At 37.7% G+C, this 17,636-nt stretch overlaps 2 protein-coding genes across 5 annotated transcripts; one reads left to right on the plus strand and one right to left on the minus strand.

Moving 5' to 3' along the window:
* The first annotated feature begins 423 nt into the window (after positions 1–423).
* On the plus strand, positions 424–2,703 carry LOC147474146 (putative xyloglucan galactosyltransferase GT17). Its single transcript, XM_086586577.1, has one exon. The coding sequence runs from the start codon at positions 932–934 to the stop codon at positions 2,351–2,353; it is 1,422 nt and encodes a 473-aa protein (XP_086442703.1). The 5' UTR covers positions 424–931; the 3' UTR covers positions 2,354–2,703.
* Positions 2,704–3,253: 550 nt separating this feature from the next.
* On the minus strand, positions 3,254–13,206 carry CLC-F (chloride channel F). 4 transcript variants are annotated; one of them, XR_015210101.1, is made up of 11 exons: positions 12,983–13,206; positions 12,257–12,650; positions 10,784–11,186; positions 9,721–9,915; positions 7,628–8,082; positions 7,407–7,511; positions 6,236–6,466; positions 5,811–6,023; positions 5,017–5,186; positions 4,434–4,666; positions 3,254–3,755 (listed from the first exon to the last, which is right to left on the minus strand). XR_015210101.1 is itself a non-coding variant. In XM_086586574.1 (10 exons), exons 2-10 carry the CDS (start codon positions 12,572–12,574, stop codon positions 3,677–3,679), a joined length of 2,232 nt encoding a protein of 743 aa, XP_086442700.1. In that variant the 5' UTR covers positions 12,575–12,650; positions 12,983–13,204; the 3' UTR covers positions 3,254–3,676. The 4 variants fall into 4 exon arrangements, 2 of the variants coding, with proteins under 2 accessions (XP_086442700.1, XP_086442701.1); XR_015210100.1 differs by having other exon boundaries at positions 5,017–5,198; XM_086586574.1 differs by lacking the exon at positions 5,017–5,186 and having other exon boundaries at positions 12,983–13,204.
* Between the last annotated feature and the right edge of the window lie 4,430 nt (positions 13,207–17,636).

The raw sequence follows: 17,636 nt of genomic DNA on the forward strand, positions 1-17,636 counted from the left end.
GATTAAGTAATAGGAAATTACCTTTTATAAATCACCTATTTTTAGCAATTTTGTTTATCGATCAAATATGTAAGAAGTTGTAATACACTCCAACTCTCCAAATATAAGAATTAGAAATACACTCAAACTCTTCAAAGAGATTCAACGTGAGGGATTGGGATTGTAGAGGCTATATTAAAAGATTATCTTTCATGAATTTCACATGAAAAAAAACTAACTACCCAAAATACCAGGGAGAGAAAATATCTATTTCTATGTACCCGGTTATATAGGAACCGGACTATTTTGTTATTATTATTTTCGATTAAGACTGGGTGTGAGTGTGTGACTGGCGATTACTTTTCTTCTAATTGCATTGTTTGGCGAATTCAACACGTTCCGAGATTCTGCATATAAAGCTAGATATTAAACGAAAATAGGGCGACAATTAAGGCGCATTTCTTTCACACATAAGCGACACACAACAGGGTGCTGCATCTGTATGTCTCTACTCAAAATAAAGAAAGCTTTAATTTGCTTGTGATGGTTGGTGGGATTCGTAAAACTAGTGAACAACCACAAAAAAAGTGGACTTTCCATTTATCATATCGACAACTATCAAATTAAATTCTCATGTGTGATCGTGCAGTCGTGCATAAGGAGAGAGCAACTTTTCCAGATCATTACGTACGTTTTTTCTATTTTTCATTTTCAGTTGGCGATCTCAGTACTTCAGTAGCGCACAGAATTAAACGCAGGGATTCTATAAATCATTTGTCCCTTTTATCAACAATCATATCTTAATATTTCTTACTTGTATGACACTCACAAGTCATGGCTACTTTTCTCCTTTTGAGCGTTGTATGATTGCCGTTCCCAAGTTTCTATTCAAACAGCCTCAATTTTATTGAAGGAACTGGGTCTCGTTAGAAAGCTGGGATTTGTAGCCTTAATGGGTGAGAGAGGAAAACACTTGTACTCATTCAATTTCAAATATAAACCTCTCCTTAAGTATGCCCATTATTTCAGACATTCACTCTACTCATACCTCTTCATCTCTATCTGGTTTCTCTTGTTGTTCTTCTTTTGGTTTTCTTCCTCAACCACTACAAGAGTTGACTCTTCCCTCCTCCATTCCGGTGGTGGTGGTAGCAGTACTCGTGTACAAGTGAAAGTCAAGAATAAGAAATGCGATGGGAGTCTGTTTGTCTACGTGTACAATATGCCGGCCAAGTTCAACGTGGATCTTCTCCAGGACTGCCGACATCTCAACATGTACACTGATATGTGCCCCCACGTGGCCAACTGTGGACTTGGTCAGGCAATCGACATAAATGTGAACGGCAAAAGCAGTACCAGCAGCTGGTATGCGACACACCAATTCATAGCCGAAATGATCTTCCACGCACGCGTGGAAAATCACCCATGCCGCACTTGGGAACCAGAGAAAGCCACCTTGTTCTACGTCCCCTTCTACGGAGGGCTCCACGCGTCCAGCAAGTTCCGTGAGGCTGATCTGGTGGAGCGCGACAGGTTGGCTTTGGAAATGGTGGAGTATCTGAGGCAGCAGCCGTGGTGGCAAAGGAAACAAGGTAGAGACCACTTCTTGGCCCTGGGGAGGACGGCATGGGATTTCATGAGGACCAAAGAAGGCCAAGACTTTGGGGCCAATTGTCTACTCAATCTGCCAGAAGTGAAGAACATGTCGGTGCTGACGGTTGAGAGACACCCCTGGGAAGGACACAATCAGCACGGCATACCCTACCCGTCTTACTTGCATCCGTCCACCTCACTCGAGTTGGTGAGGTGGCAAGACAAGATGAGACGAGCGGAGCGCCCACATTTGTTCTCCTTCGTAGGAGCCCCACGTACTGGGGTCCAGAAGGCGGCCATCAGGGACGAGATCCTGAGGCAGTGCAGCAGCAGCCAGGAGTGCTACCTCTTGAAATGTGAGAGAGGGGCAAGCAAGTGCCACAATCCCAGTGACGTGCTTAAGGTGATGACCAAGTCTCAGTTCTGTTTACAGGCACCGGGAGACTCTTTCACCCGGAGGTCCACATTCGATTCAGTGCTGGCTGGTTGCATACCGGTGTTCTTCTCCTCTCACACGGCCTACACCCAGTACGCCTGGTACCTGCCTCAGGAGAAGAGCGAGTACTCGGTGTACTTCCCGGAGGAGGACCGAGGGGCAATTATAGAGGAAGCATTGAGGAAGATTCCAAAAGAGAAGGTGGAGAAAATGAGGAGCACTGTGATTAGTCTCATCCCAAGGCTGACCTACATGCATCCCAACGCTACCACCACTCACTTCCAATTCAAAGATGCTGTTGATATTGCACTAGAACAGCTGTCCAAACATATCAACTCCAACTAACTACTGCCGACACAAACCTTTCATAAATCCAATCTATATTTTGTCTGCAATTTTGTGCACAAGTACAGTCAAAAGAAAAATCAACCCTTAGAGCTGCACTATCCGAGAACGTAGCAACGGGGAGCCTGCCAAGTGCCAACAATATATAGAATGCACAAATGGTACTATTAGTACACACCTCTTGCGAGCTCAAAATCCCCAAATGCATTCATGGTTGTTCGGTTGTTCCCCTCTCTATGGGCGTGCACATCATAGAAATATATTTGTATTGCAGGTAAAGAGGAACAATCTAAACTGTATTCTTCGTCTTTTTCGCTTCTATTACATAGTTTCTACATTTTCTTAGTTCACACCACACCAAGAATGGTTCCTGGTTTCTGACTTTCTAAGGCATATTTAGCAAACATGGCAAACAAATACAAGCATGTGAATAAGGATTAAGCAATGCAATCTTTTCTTTGATAACATGATTTAATATTGTCTGCAAATACTATCGTACTCGGATAATCTGGCTGTTGTGTTGTGTGCTCTAGCCTTTTAAGGGGCCATGAAACATCTAATCCTCGTTCTGACTTATTGTATATTTGTATGTCAGCATGATGATGGGATTGATTGCACACTTTTACTTTAGATCACCACATTATGCTGCTGCTTTTTTTTCCGGTTCATTTTTTATGTGTTCAACTGTAGCATTTTCTTAATCCAGCTATAGCACACTATGAAGTCGGCCGACCCAGATTGCTGTCCATTGATGTAAAATAAAGTTCAGTGTTAGTAGAAGTGTAGAACATCTAGACTTGGTTCACATATTTCGTACCGGAAGGATGTCTATTATTCAACAACTACACTAAGAAAAACAATACAGAATCCAGAAGTAATGCATTAACTGTTCTGTTAACATACATAATAATATTGCAGTTGTATTTATTCAGTATTTAGTATATCCAATATCTGTAACAATATAAAATTAAAGAAAATTACAAGAACTACATCAGCTTTTACAATCTGACTGCTAACGTGAGGAATCAATCCCACTTGAGGAACAGAACCTACACCTCTCCGGCAAGGCTGCAACTATATATTCCGAAGAAAATCATCAGTTAACCAACCTTGCATCTACACAGACCGACTATCAAGACCAAAAAACCTCTTTACACCTCAGCTCTTCATATAAATGATTTTCTATTACCACTCACTTCTACTTTTAATTATCAATTTCATGGAGACCACATTTACATGTCTTACAAACAAACAATCCCTGCAAAACAGTATGCCTTGACATTGACAGCTTTGAAACTTAGTGTTTTCAGTTTCACCACCAATTTAAACAACAGTACCATTTCTCTCTTTCTGATCATCTTTCCTCGGCTTATACATTGAATTGTGACGCTCCATCTCGTCTCTGCATAGATATGAAGATATCAACCACATTGAAAATGAAAAAAGATATTTACTAACCAATAAAAAATGTTCAAAAAATCATGATAAGTCCAAATTTGAAGGTTATCTCCGCTACTGTATGTTTCATTTCTTTGCCTGGGTAAAAACCAATCATAGAATCGACGTGTAGATGTTGGGTGTCAGTAAGACTAAGGGCTACAAATGATACCATAAGCTAGAGAATGACTTTGTCACATAGCATAGAAAAATACCAAGTACAAGGACATTATGTAAAGGACAACTGAACCTGAAATACATGTATACCTTTCACAGCGTACAGCCTACTGAAAACAAACAATTCTTGGAGATTTATATAATTATACTTTTACTGCCCAGTACTCCAACAGATGATGTACTGTCAATACTCTACTTTTATTCACGAGAACGCTTGTTTCTTTGAAATACTGGGTACTCTTTCATAGATTCTTTTTTTATATTCTACTACCCATTCTAGAAATCGGTAAAGAAACTCAATACCTAAGCTGACTTTTCATGATATACTTGTGCCTGATTTTGATTCTCCAAAACCCAAAAGAAGAGGTGCCACCAATATCTAGCATACATTGGCTACTGACTAGAAAGTGAAAAGAAGAACAAACTTAGATTGGACATAATAACAAAGAAAGGAATTTATGTCAACCTGAGACAGCGCCAGATGGAATCATAATGAAGAAGAGCAATAACTCGGCGCTTCCATTCTTTTCTCTGGTCTCCACCACGCCTAACAACAGGCAACTGTTTAATTCCTTTAGCTTCCATCAGCTCCTTAGCGATGGTTAAATCTGTATCTGGATAACAAGTTAATAGACCACGCTCGCGCCCACGATAATGAATTCCCCGAGTACAGATGGACGACACGAGACAAGTATTCACCTGTTAAGAAATGCTATAAGTCCACATAAGTTATACAGAACACATCAGTATTTTGTTCAACTTTTGAATCAAGAATAGGCAACCATTTTAAAACTCTCCCAGAGAAAAAACCATAAACTTACTTACTGTCTGCAATATTATTACTGTAAAGCTATGTTGCACGGACACAGACACTGACACGGCGACTCGGCTATATCCCAAAAAAGTAGGACGCGGAAAAGGATGCGGAAATTAAATAATATATTTGTGTTTTATTTTACATAAATTAAATAACAGTTCTTAATCAAACTTTAAAAGCATGTCATAAATCTTCACAAAACAAGAATTGAAGAAAAATTGGGTTTTCTAACATTATTTTACGTTCTTTTTTTTTCCTCTTCGAGTCAAATATCTGCGTCTGGACCATTTTGACCGCGTCCTGATCCGTGTCCGCTTTAGTTGACCGCGTCGGAAACGCGTCCATGCCGAGCCCGTCCCCGCATCGCGGATACAGCCCACCAGCTGCGTCCGTGCTTCATAGCTGTAAAGCATACTTTATGCATGATTTAAACATCAAGACTCCAACAATCAGAAATAGATTAGGAAAAATAATCATATACGATAAAGTTGCATGCACATAAGCTCCTAATTGATGTAGCTACTCGTAGTGATATGCACCGTAGACTAAACAACAAAGACACCAATGTGACAAACCATTGGCATCTAACACAGATGAGTAGTCAAAACTCTTAACCTTATATGAGTATCCATACAACACCGACGATTTATTCGAAAATGCTTATGTACTGAAATCCTAAAATCAGTATACTCTTAATTAATCTATGCCTCTAGTTGTGTGACTTCTTCATGTTCTAATCTAGGGGTGACAAGTGACGAAATACTCTAAGCACTTCTGTGTAAATCACCAAAGGAAGGGCCAGATCCACATGGTTACTGAACTAAAAAATTGAGCCACTTGGCATGACATGAAATTGATGACACCCTCAAACAAAGGCAATGCGAAAGTGGGACTTGGACAAGAATATCAAACATAAAAGTTCTTTTAAAACAAGCACTTGTGGTCAACTCTATAAATGCAGTAGTAAGCTGTCAAGCCTGTCATTTATGATGATGTTGCATCAACTTGAAATCTTGGTTTACATACATCCAAAGCAGTCGTATCACCCTTAGAAGCATCACTTGATATCTTCAAGACGCGCCGCTGAATGTCTCCAAGTGTAACAATTCCCTCAAGAAGATCTTCAGAATCAATCACGAGGATACAATTTTGTAGGCTGTCATGCATGACTTTTATTGTATCTTTCAAGGAAACTGTTGGTGAAACTTTCATATAATTCTTTGACATGGCTTGAGAGACCTGAAGCCAAGAAGAGCTTATGAAAGAAAATTATAATAAAATAATAAACAAATAAAAGAAACTCAACTAAAATAATAAACAAGTAAGACAAGAAATTATGCGCTTCAGCTAATCAAATCGGAACAAAGCATAAAAAAAATGATCAATCAGAAACTGTAAACAATATGGTAATGTATCACAATACCAAAAATGATAAATGAAAGTAATTGAACCTTCAGATTATCCAACATGACCTCCTCATTTGTATCATGTTCAGCAGCCCTTTCCAAAACCAAGAGTTCTAAAGCATTTCCATTATCAGTCCCTCTCCAAACATCCTCATTAGTGTCTTCAACGGGAGAAAGAGAAGAATATCCTCTAGCTAAGCTTTTTGTCTCAGACGCTTCAGTTTCCTTGGGTTGGTTTGTCACAGAGGGGACCCATATTGCTAATCCAACAGCCCCCTGTATGTGGAAAATCAAGAAAAATGACATTATGTACCTTCATAATTGTTATTGTTTCGATGTTCAACATTGTAAATTGCAATAACCCCAACTCTGTCAGCCAAATAATGCCAAAACAAGGTATTCAACTATGTTGTTGGCATGGAATCCGCAAATCTTTTCAATAATCAGAGTATGGCCTCTTAGTCTCCAAACAATTTTGTACAACTATATACCATGTATAGATACAAAAAGTAACGTTCACTGGGAAATATGACAGGCAGGGTATAGTTTGTAATCAAATAACTCTTCAACAATGGAAGAAATATCTATACATTTTTTCAGCAAACAATGGTTTAAACATTCAACACCTGAAAGTAATTAGTTTTCAGCTCTAAAGCACGGACGCACCTACCAAAGGGTTGTCTGTGTCGGACACGGACACGGACGCGGCATGGACGCGCAACCGACACGGTCAACACAGTCGAGACATGGTCAACTAAACCGGACAGGGGTCAAGACGCGGTCAACATTGTTGGGACGCAGATTGACTCCAAAAAATAAAAAAAAATAGATCAAAATAATGTTTAAAAAAATCAATTTTTCCGGTTTTTGTTTTGTTAAGGCTTATGACATGTTTTTAAAGTTTGATTAGGAAACATTAAACTTAATCTTGTGACTATTTATCTTGAATAGTTTCGAATTTATGAATGTTGAAACATTTAATTTAGTTTCTAATGTTAAATTTATATAAAATAAAATTATAAATATTAATTAATTTCCGCATCCACGTCCAACGTTTTTGAGATATAACCGAGTCGCCGTGTTTGTGTCCGTGCAACATTGGTTTTCAGTTATTAAAGATTCGAGACTACTTGAGAATCTTATTGGGGGAAAACATATTCTTAAATGCAAAAGAAACTATAATTTATCAACACGAGCTAAGCATAGAAAATATTACCATAAGTGGTAGCAAGATTCTGTAGTCTTTGGTCAGCTCAAAAAGAAGTAATACTGATGTCAAGGGTACTGAACAAACTGAAGCTAATGTAGCAGCCATCCCAACCTGTACTACCAAGTCAAAACATTAATGGCATGTAGTAGTGTTGTAAAGTGGGTCATAAAACAAATGCAAAAAAACAAGTTCAAAACTTGATCAGACTGCACAAAAAAAAAGTTTACCAATGCATACGCTTGTGGCTGGGCAACAGCAGCATTTCCTGGAATGGCAGAATTTATAAGTTCAGCAGCTGAACCTCCAAAAACAGCACCAACAGCAGCACCGATCATCAAACTTGGGGCATAAAGACCACCTACAAGACCAGACCCCTTGCACAGAGCTGTAGCTACAACTTTGGCAGCAGCTAATTGTGTTAACAGCCAGATTCCAGGCGCCGATGCAGTCTTCCCTGTGTGTAAGATTTCATCAACATTTGTGAAACCCCAGTAAAGTATTCCAGGGTACCTCAGAGCTATCATCCCAGCTCCTAATCCACCTAAAGCAGGGCATACAACTGCTGGTAGGCCAAACCTTTCCTTGATAAACTCAAAAAACTTGGTGAACCAAGTCACCAGCCGTGTGAAGGCTACACTTACAATTCCACATAGCATACCAAGTATCAAGTATAAAGGTAATTCTGCAAGAGTGGATAAACACATGCAGCCATTACCATATGCACATGTAATGAAGCAATTTATGTTCACAATGCAATCAAGACAGAAACGTTTGAATCATAAACTGTAAATTATTATGTCCACCACTTGCCTGATGATATTCAAAACTTCCAAACAACTTATAACCAACAATACCTCAAGCCAAAACTTTTGGGACCATTAATTTAACTAGAAACTGCGAGCGGTGCAAGCTGATGTTAGGCACGAGTGTGGCGATCGGAAGTGAAGTTTCTATGAAAGAATTTGTTGTTGTTGGAGCAAGGAAACAGTTAATGGTGATGGAGAAGGGTTGGCATGAGATGAAGTTTCGTCATCTAGGGTTTGTTTTGCTGAATTTGGGGGAGGAAGAGGAAGCAGACGGATAGAAGAAGAAAAAAATGTGGCAGACACTTTTTTTTGGTAGCAGACACCCAAATGTTTTTTAGCCCCCATAATTCCAAGAAGACCTCCTAACATTGGTCAATTAAAAAGGCTGAGCGAATATGTGTCGCATCAAAAGAATTCACTTAGAAAGAATCCTATTTAATGCGAGAGTAAATCCGCAAATCTCACCACCTTAGGAGCGAGTCGCCAAGTCATCCGCGGCTCACCACCTTAGGAGCGAGTAGCCAAGTCGTCCATGGCTCTGAAAGTACTATGTCATGATCCACCCTATAGTAGAATGTCGCCACTGTACCTACTTACTGACTTACACCAAAAAGCCCATAGCTCGGCCTCATCCATGGCTGTGGTGTGTTCTCTAAACGTGTGTGGTACTCCAATGAAATATATCTATGATAGAGGACAGCTTCCCATCCGATGTGGGAATAGACCCCCATGGGGTATGACAGATTCGTAATGGTCTGATGAGATATGGTATGGAGACGAAAATTTGTAGAGGGGGATGATTTGGGTAAGGAAAATATCACACTAGTAACGTTGATAGTGATAAACTAATAATCAACTTCCTTAGAGCATCACCAATGGGATGTTTAAATTTACACAGCCACATGGGAGCCAAAAGAGAATAAAACAATTGATCTTGTGTAAAAACACACATCATTCAACGAACCAATGGAATCTTTTTTGCAAAATTTGTAACACCAAGAGGGACTCCAAAAGTGTTGGCTTCCCATTGGTTTAAAACAATGGGAAACCAAAACTTGTTGAGTCCCACTTTTTAAAGTAGTGGGTGTTAAAATTTATGGAGTCCAAACTTTTAGAAATGTGTAAAGCTATGTTCATTTTTAAACAAGCATTTACACACTTTTAAGTTATAAGTCCTTCTATGCATTCCCTTTGGTAGAGATTTTTCGGAGAGAAATGTCTAAATTTACACTAAAAAGTGTTTTACACATCTACATTGGTGATGCTCTAAGAACGATGCGGTGCAAGTTTCTCTACGAAAAAGTCCGTATTTATTTGAAAATTTAATCTACCCTAAAGCTATTTGTTAAAACTATTCTGTGGTCGGTGACAATTACCAAGAGACTACAGAAAGTCCACTATTACCTACCAAGAGAGAATATATAGAGCATAGCACATATATAAAAAATTCTCCCCAATGCCTATACTAAACACATTTTTGCAAAATGCAGCAGAGCTAGAAAAAGATAAAATACCAGCAGCAGATTTCAGTTCATACGTGGGCACTGTAAAAGCTGGCCTTTCTCCAAGTAACACATTTGATACTGTTGATGATATAACAGATGCCAATATTATCATTGCCGTTGTGAATGGAGGGGAATTTTCTGCACGAAGAGGCCTTAGTACTGTTTCGATAGCAAAGAAACAACCAGCAACTGCAGCATTAAACCCTGAAAATCCAAAAGATTACCACAAATGCTAAGTAGATGATATCCACACACCATTGATGACCACACATTAATTGAAAAAGAGACCAATCACAATGAAGCCTGTTAAATTGCATTTTATACAGAGCCGTAGAAGAACCTTGACTGATTCAAATATATCCATGCTATGCCGAGTAAAAGATATATTTGACATATTCGAGCACAAATTCTAATTTATTTCATATCTGATGTCTGTTTATTTTCATTACAGGGAAGTCTTGTTGATGATAGATGTGTTCATCTCTATTGATGAAGTGTATAGACAGATTCTTGTACTTATGTCAACAACGTATCCCTATTTCAGACCTTGTATCAAACATATTCTTTATCAAACTTCTGAAACCTTTAAAACCAAAAATCAAGGTATACATCTTCAACCAAATCAGATACAGGAAGTTCATAACCATTTCTTGACCAAGGAGTCACAACAAGCTAGAGAATTGAAACTAATTTGAGCCGGATCTTTTAATCAACTATAAATCTCATATCTTAAACCAACTACACTTTGTGGGTTAGAATATGAAAATTTGAAGACAGGTGGTCCTTCAGACTTTGGACTATGCAGAACTTTCTGAAAGACACGATCTTTAACTAGGAATTAGGATTATCTCTTTATCATATTGGCAGACATCAAAGAAACCAGCCCATTCTCAAATTTGAAACCCAATTAAAGGACGTATTCATGTTATAAGTTAAAGTGTATATGACACACTGTTCATTGATCTTAGAACACTGTCATAGGCCAACTTTAATTTTCTTTTCATTGTGAAGGCAAGGTTTGTTGTGAGACAACACACGTACAAACACACACATAGACGGAGAATTTGGATACCTGAAGCAATTCCAGCAGCTGCACCAGCTGCAACAAGTGCTATCCTTCTTTCTCTGTTATTTTCCATCATTTCAGAGAACCCATTGGCACATGATTTCCCAATGTCCACACTTGGTCCTTCAGGACCTAAAGAACAACCAGTACCTAAAGTTACAGCAGCCTGAATGGCCTTAATTGTGGGGAAGACCCCAGAAAACAAATCAAAGCCCTGCCTTGGAGAACCTCTGGACTGCTTTATTTGGTCAATTATTTCAAGTAATCCATGCATCATTCCGACAACAACTCCCCCGGTTACAGGTATCAACAGTATCCGATGCCATGTATCAGCCAGTCTCTGTAAGCGAAGCCAAGCAGCACCCTCATTTGGAGTACCTGCCCAGGCCCACTCATGTATTACATGCACCTAGAGAAACCCCACAAGTCAACAAATGTACAGCATAACCAAACAAATACAAATCACAGGGTAATCATATATGTTTATTACCACACCGAAAAAAACTATTCCGTACTATCCTCTTTCAGTGCTGGAACTCAACCTAACTTAATCCCTGGACTTTTGGACCTCTACTCCCTATAAGTGAGTGAAAAACCGATCCTAGGCTTGACCAACAGGTAACTTGCACGTGCCAACTTCACTAGAATACGGAAATTTTGGGAGACAGAACAAAAAGTATCTTACCAACAAAGAAAACTACACATACAGTGGCAGTCTGGTAGATAAATAATCATTCATATTTGAAGCTATGGGAGTTGTCAAGAATGTAAATGGGGAAAGCATATAGGATCCAGAAAGAAACATGTGAAGAAAATGGCGGTGGCTGTGGTGGAGAGGGATATTGTGTACCTTTGTAGCAATTTAAATATTTAACTGTACCCTTACATTGAGTTTTTGATAATTGTAACGTTTAATAAGTAACCTCAACGAAAAAATTCAAATGAGCCAAGTGCCCAATAGCAAATTCTTAAATGATAAAGAGTTAAACTTTTCAATCTCTAAGACACGCAAACTGCAGGCATTCCAAAGAATGCTTTATGTGTCTGAAGTGGAACATAGAAGCCATGATTGAGGAACCCCACACTGTGCAGAAAAGAACAAATGGGTCACTTATGAGATCCCAAGCTGAGTGTTGTCTGTATGAATGTTAAGATAATGGTGAAGGCACCAAGAGACCAACACATTCATTTCATTTTTTATTATTACCTAAGTTAATACCCACAATGAAACCAATCCCACCAATTTGGTAGAGCAAAAAAGAAAAAAAATAGTGAACTGGAACAAAAATCGATATAAATGCAATGGCACCAAAGTATATGAGTTTTTTGTAAGCAATCATGACATATATACAAGTATACAATCCAGACATTCATTATAAGTAAGAACTTCAGTCAAAGAATTTGAAACTGGGAGAAACAGTTGTGAGAAAAATATAGGATTGTAATGAGGGGGTTGGAGTTGGGGTACTAAGTACTAACCCCTCGATTAAAGGCAGCGACACAAATACCAGTGGCAAGGCCAAGAAGACAACCAATGAGAAGCAATGCCCATTCAGGTGGGGCACCATCACCAAGAGTGTCATGAGAGGAAGGATCGTTATCCAAAGGCTTATTACTACTACGGCTGCTAAGTCGTCGGGAGGAGAGACCCCTGTCTAACTGTTTGAGAAGATCTGTGATACCCTTCCTCTTGGCCCTTTGAGCTTCCAAATCGGGTTCAGAAGATGACGAATTTGATCTGAGCAAAAGGATATGGTCGCTATTACTGAATTCCCCTGATCCAGCAGCAGCAGACATTTTAATTGATCTTCTCTTGCAAAAACCAGTCCCTTTATTCTAGAAACACACAACGCCTTGATGAGGGATTGCAAGCCTAAAAAACACATCAAGAATGCAGGGTCATCACAGTAACAGTTTTGTTAAGCAACTAAAAAGCAATGCAGTTTCAGTAAAACAAATAACGAACTCTTTATTGTTTGAACAGGAATAGCAGGAGGACTTGTGTTTTAAATGTGAGAATATAAGGTTTAGATTAATTAAAAACAAGTTGGGTTGGCAATGGGCTAGTGAAGAAGAGATGGGATCTACCAGTAACAGTTTATATGATCTAGCGTAACAAATTTGTGGGGCATTCGATCGGGGCCACTAAATGCGGAATCTCAAATCCAGATAGATCTAATATAGATGAGAAGAAAACATACTTACAATTACGGTCCAGCAAAACCCAATCAGTCAGTCAGAACAAAAATATAATAATAGTCCACCTCCTACTGCCATTTTGATGATAGATCATAGATAATGATTCTCGGGAGCTCCTTTTTTTTCTCTCTAATAAGACATGCACACACACGGCGACGAGGAGCAAATGCAATTGAATATGTTAACTCTACCCGATCGAATGCCAAAAACTTTCTGGTTGCTTGCTGTTACTGGGGGAACCAAAAAATGAACAAAATTTTCCAAAGGCCCAACCGTTTTTGGGCTTAGGAAACAAATTTTTTATTTCTTAGGCCCTTGGGCCATTTGTTTCTTTTAGCCTATAAATTCTAAAATGTTGAATGACCCACCTTATGAATACTAAATGTTGTTTTTTTAAGTCACGCCGCCAAAAAATAAAATATAAAATAATGTCATGAATAATGCTTCACATTCATATAAAGTTATTAATTTCCCACCTATTCCCACCCCTCTAGGTTGCAATCTAGTAGCACCTAGCTATCTATTATAGCATTCGAAGAGATACCAAAAAAATACCAAATTTTTTAACAAAACCAAATACCAAACCAAACTTGCACCAACCAACTTTAAGAGCGATATCAAATATTTGACATCAAATGCCGCGGTTTTGGATAAACCGCCCCATATAGTCCACGCGGCTTTCTCAAAACTGCGCCATAGACGCCCGCAACAGAAGCCCAAGCTCACACGGTTTTCCAAAAACCACACGGTGTGTGACACACCGCGTGCTATCATATTATAAACCCGTGTTTTTTGCGTGGCTCTCTTCATTTTTCATGTTCCATCTAATCCTAAACTCATCTCCTTAGCAAAAAAAAAAAACTAAAACTTTTGAAAAAATTTCAATGGATCATTCGTCTTCTTCTTCTTCATTGAGTTCAAGCTCTTCAAATGATAACACTGGAATTAAGTGTTGTAAAAAATTAGTGGCTATTACTCTATCTTTGGTCCGACATCGTCTCGGTTTATTGCGACAGCAAAAGTGAAGAATTTTTATAAACCACATGGTGGTTCGAAAAAGGAAGAAAATGCAAGAATCGTCAATACGAGACAACACTGGCTCATATAAATGTTAACTACTTTAGCGCAAAATCTATATTCACTGACCACAACTTTCGACGCCGATTTTGTATGGGTGAGTAATTGTTTATTATTATTTTTAATCATCTTAACCATCATGTACCATATTTTCAACAAAAAGTTAATAATGTGGGTAAGATTGGGATTCACCCAAAAATCAAAGTAATTGATGCTATACGAATACTTGCTTATGGGTCTTTAGATGATCTAGTAGATCACATGTTACATATTGCTAAGCCAACTGTTCATGAAAACATGTGCTATTTCTGTGATGGAATTATTAGAATATTTAAAAGTGAATATTTGCGCAAACCAAATATTGCAGATATTCAGCGTTTGCTTGAAGAGTCTGAAGAATGCGGATGGCCTGGAATGGAAGCATTGATTGCATGCACTGACAATGGAAGAATTGCTCATCCGTGTGGCAAAGGTCTCACACTGGCCATGTGCATAAACCAACAGTGATTCTAGAGGCGGTTGCTTCTCGTGACACGAGAATTTTGCATGCTTTTTTTGGAATGGTGGGTTCTCACAATGATCTTAATTTGCTTAACCGCTCACCAATATTTGATGATATAGTCAATGATGAAACTATTTCTTGTAACTACATTGTGAATGGGCATCATTATGATATGGGTTATTACTTGGGTGACGGTATATATCCTAATTATGTCACCTTGATTCAAACGATTTCTAGGCCGACTGTTGCACAAAATAAATATTTTGAAGAGAAGCAAGAAGCTGCTAGAAAAGACATATAGCGGGCGTTTGGTATATTGCAGTCGTGTTGGGCTATTTTAGTGAATTTATGCAGGTTATGGTATTTGGAGACCATGGCTACTGTTATGAGGGTTTGTGTCATTTTACACAATATGATTGTGGAAGATGAACGCGAAACGGATATCCCGCAGTATATTCCTGATTATGAAAGGCTAAGTAGATAAGGTGCATCTGAAGATGAACGACACTTTGTTCTATCTTGTTGGGCATTTGGCGTTGAGAGGGTTCGTTCACAAATTGTTCATGATAGATTGAAGAATGACTTGGTCAAGCATTTGTGGAGTAGGTGTGGTCGGCGTTGATTTATATTTCTATGTAGTTGTGGTTTTATGAAAAGATTTGTGTATATGAGAATTTTGAAAATACAAATTAGACTTTGCTGAATTTTTTTTAGAATGATAAAAAGTATCAACTTTAAATTAAGGTAACTAAAATTAAAAGAAAATATTCAATTAAAGTACATTCTAATTAAAATCAATATACAAACTCAAATTAAAAGACGACATAAATTAAAAGACATAAGTAGGAAGAAAATCATTTAGACTATGCACAACTTTGACTACTACCGGTGATATTGACAAGTCGATTCATTCATTTTTGTAAAAATTATGCTTTTTTGAGTTGCCAAATGTCCCGCTCATCTTCAAATAATCCTTCTAATTTTATTCCTAATATTTTAGCATCATTTTCATTTTCTCGAACTTGGAGCACATCTTTCTTCAATTGAAATTTATCTTTTTGGATTTGGAGCTTCCAATCCATCACATTTTTCTTCAATTGAAGTTTTTCGGATTCCATCTCATCTTTCTTCAATTGTCTTTGATCTTCCAATTTATTGTCTTCTTTGGTGAGTTTTAGAAAGTTCCACAAGAAAATAATAAAGTTTCTTAGTGGATTCCTCCACTTTAGAATCACATTTTTTTTTTTTTTTTTGCTTTTTCTACTTTTCTTATTTATTTCCATTAGGCCTATCCGCAAGCCACAACTTGGTGTGGATCATAATCCATTGGTTGAGTTGTCACAGTTGATATTGAAACTGATGAACCTCCTTCTCCACTGTTTGACTTTGACTTTTTGGTGGGTCGTATTTTATTTATCAATTGTAACCTATTCCATTTGGGTGAGTCTTTCACCATACATATTATAGGATTGCATCCACTTCCAAACCTCATTATGCATCCCATATGCATTTATTGCTTTCTTCAACCTACAATTTAAGAAAAAAACTAAATTAGAATTGAAAATTGTATTTGTGAATCAAAATAACAAATATAAAGTAAATAATACTTACAATCATATTTTCATTATAGCCACTTGAGGAGATGCTTGAATCTTATAAAGAATAACATGGAACTTGTTGATATTAGCTTGAATGAGAGTCCAATGGTGTTTTATGCCCGTGAAATTGCATTCGGTCATTCTTCCTAGATTTGCATGAAATGCATTTAGAATCCTACTCCAAATTTTGTTTGACTTTTGCTCATTTTCACTACACCATCTTGACTAGCTTGTAGCCAACTATTGGTGAGAGCAACATCTTATTCTTGTATCCATGAAGCCCCTCTAAATTTTGTTTTTGGCTCTTCACTAGTCATTGTGGTTTAGAGTAGAGAGTGGAGAATAGAAGTGAGTGTAAAACCTATTGTGTGAGTGCTTCAATTTATAGTGAAAGAAAAATATAGCCATTTTTTGTCCATTTTTTCATTTAGAGTATGCGGTGTCGTAAAAACCGTGTAGTTTTCGCAAAACCGCATCATTGAAGCCCACTCTCTAGCCCAAGCTCATGCGTTTTTTCCAAAACTGCAAGAGAGAAATTTGATACAACACCAAAACAAACACCAAATTTTGAGCAATTTGGTATATTTTTCAAAATGTGTCTCTCCTGAAGATGAAAAAACACCAAATTATTGAAGATTTGGTGTTTAGTGCTAGGATAGTGTCTCTTCTAAAGATGCTCTTAGATCGGTATAGTAGTTACTTTCTCTAGTGAAAGGTATGTCATGTTATATAATCAATTTAACTCACAACTCACAACTCACAAGTACTTGTTGGGTGAGATGACTCAGTACGCTTCATGACTCTAAAGTGTATCCCAACAAAATACGTCTTCGTGATGCTAACATGATACTCCATAATTTTGTTGTTTATGTTGCTATTTTTGCACATTAGAACATTCCTAATGCAAGCAACAATTTGTTACCTCCACATAGGCGCCATATAAGACTATTTTCCCTCAAAGTGACATTGTTGGTAAGAAGTTACAATGTATTGCCCAAATGCAAATGCAATTTTAAAATTTGGACGGAATGTTTTATTCCGTTTTAAATGTAAAAAACGAAAAAATATCGAAAAAAAACACATTAGATAGAATGAAAACATCCCGTTTGAAAAAAAAATTAAAAATAAAACACGAAAAAAAATGTCAAAAAAACACACGAGACGGAATGAAACATCCCATCCAAAAAAAAACAAAAAAACACATGACGAAATAAAGGTTTTGTCCGAAGTTTACAACGTAACTATGTGTTTATTGTCACCTAGTGAAATGCTACATTGACAGTAACCATTGCATTAGACAATTGTTTTGGGGACTAAGGGTGACAAGTTGTTATTTCTCCTCAAAATCACATATATTGGGAATGATATTATATCATGTGAAATTAATTTTTTTCGTTTTTGTCACGTTGGGGGCTGTTTTTGCTGCTACCTCACATGTGTACTTTCAAACGTGTTCATTTCCATCAAAAACGTGAATTAATTA

The sequence above is a fragment of the Coptis chinensis genome, unplaced genomic scaffold, assembly GCF_015680905.1.
Source record: "Coptis chinensis isolate HL-2020 unplaced genomic scaffold, ASM1568090v1 utg1287_pilon_pilon, whole genome shotgun sequence".
In the NCBI taxonomy this organism is placed as follows: Eukaryota; Viridiplantae; Streptophyta; class Magnoliopsida; order Ranunculales; family Ranunculaceae; genus Coptis; species Coptis chinensis.

Excerpts from the sequence above, each read along its gene's own strand:
- LOC147474146 (XM_086586577.1), top strand. The coding sequence starts at position 932 with ATGGGTGAGAGAGGAAAACACTTGTACTCATTCAATTTCAAATATAAA.
- CLC-F (XM_086586574.1), bottom strand. The coding sequence starts at position 12,574 with ATGTCTGCTGCTGCTGGATCAGGGGAATTCAGTAATAGCGACCATATC. Across the intron at positions 8,083-9,720 it reads TGAACTGAAATCTGCTGCTG|AATTACCTTTATACTTGATA; the intron begins GTATTTTATCTT and ends CCACTCTTGCAG. Across the intron at positions 4,667-5,810 it reads GTGATACGACTGCTTTGGAT|GTGAATACTTGTCTCGTGTC; the intron begins GTATGTAAACCA and ends ATTTCTTAACAG.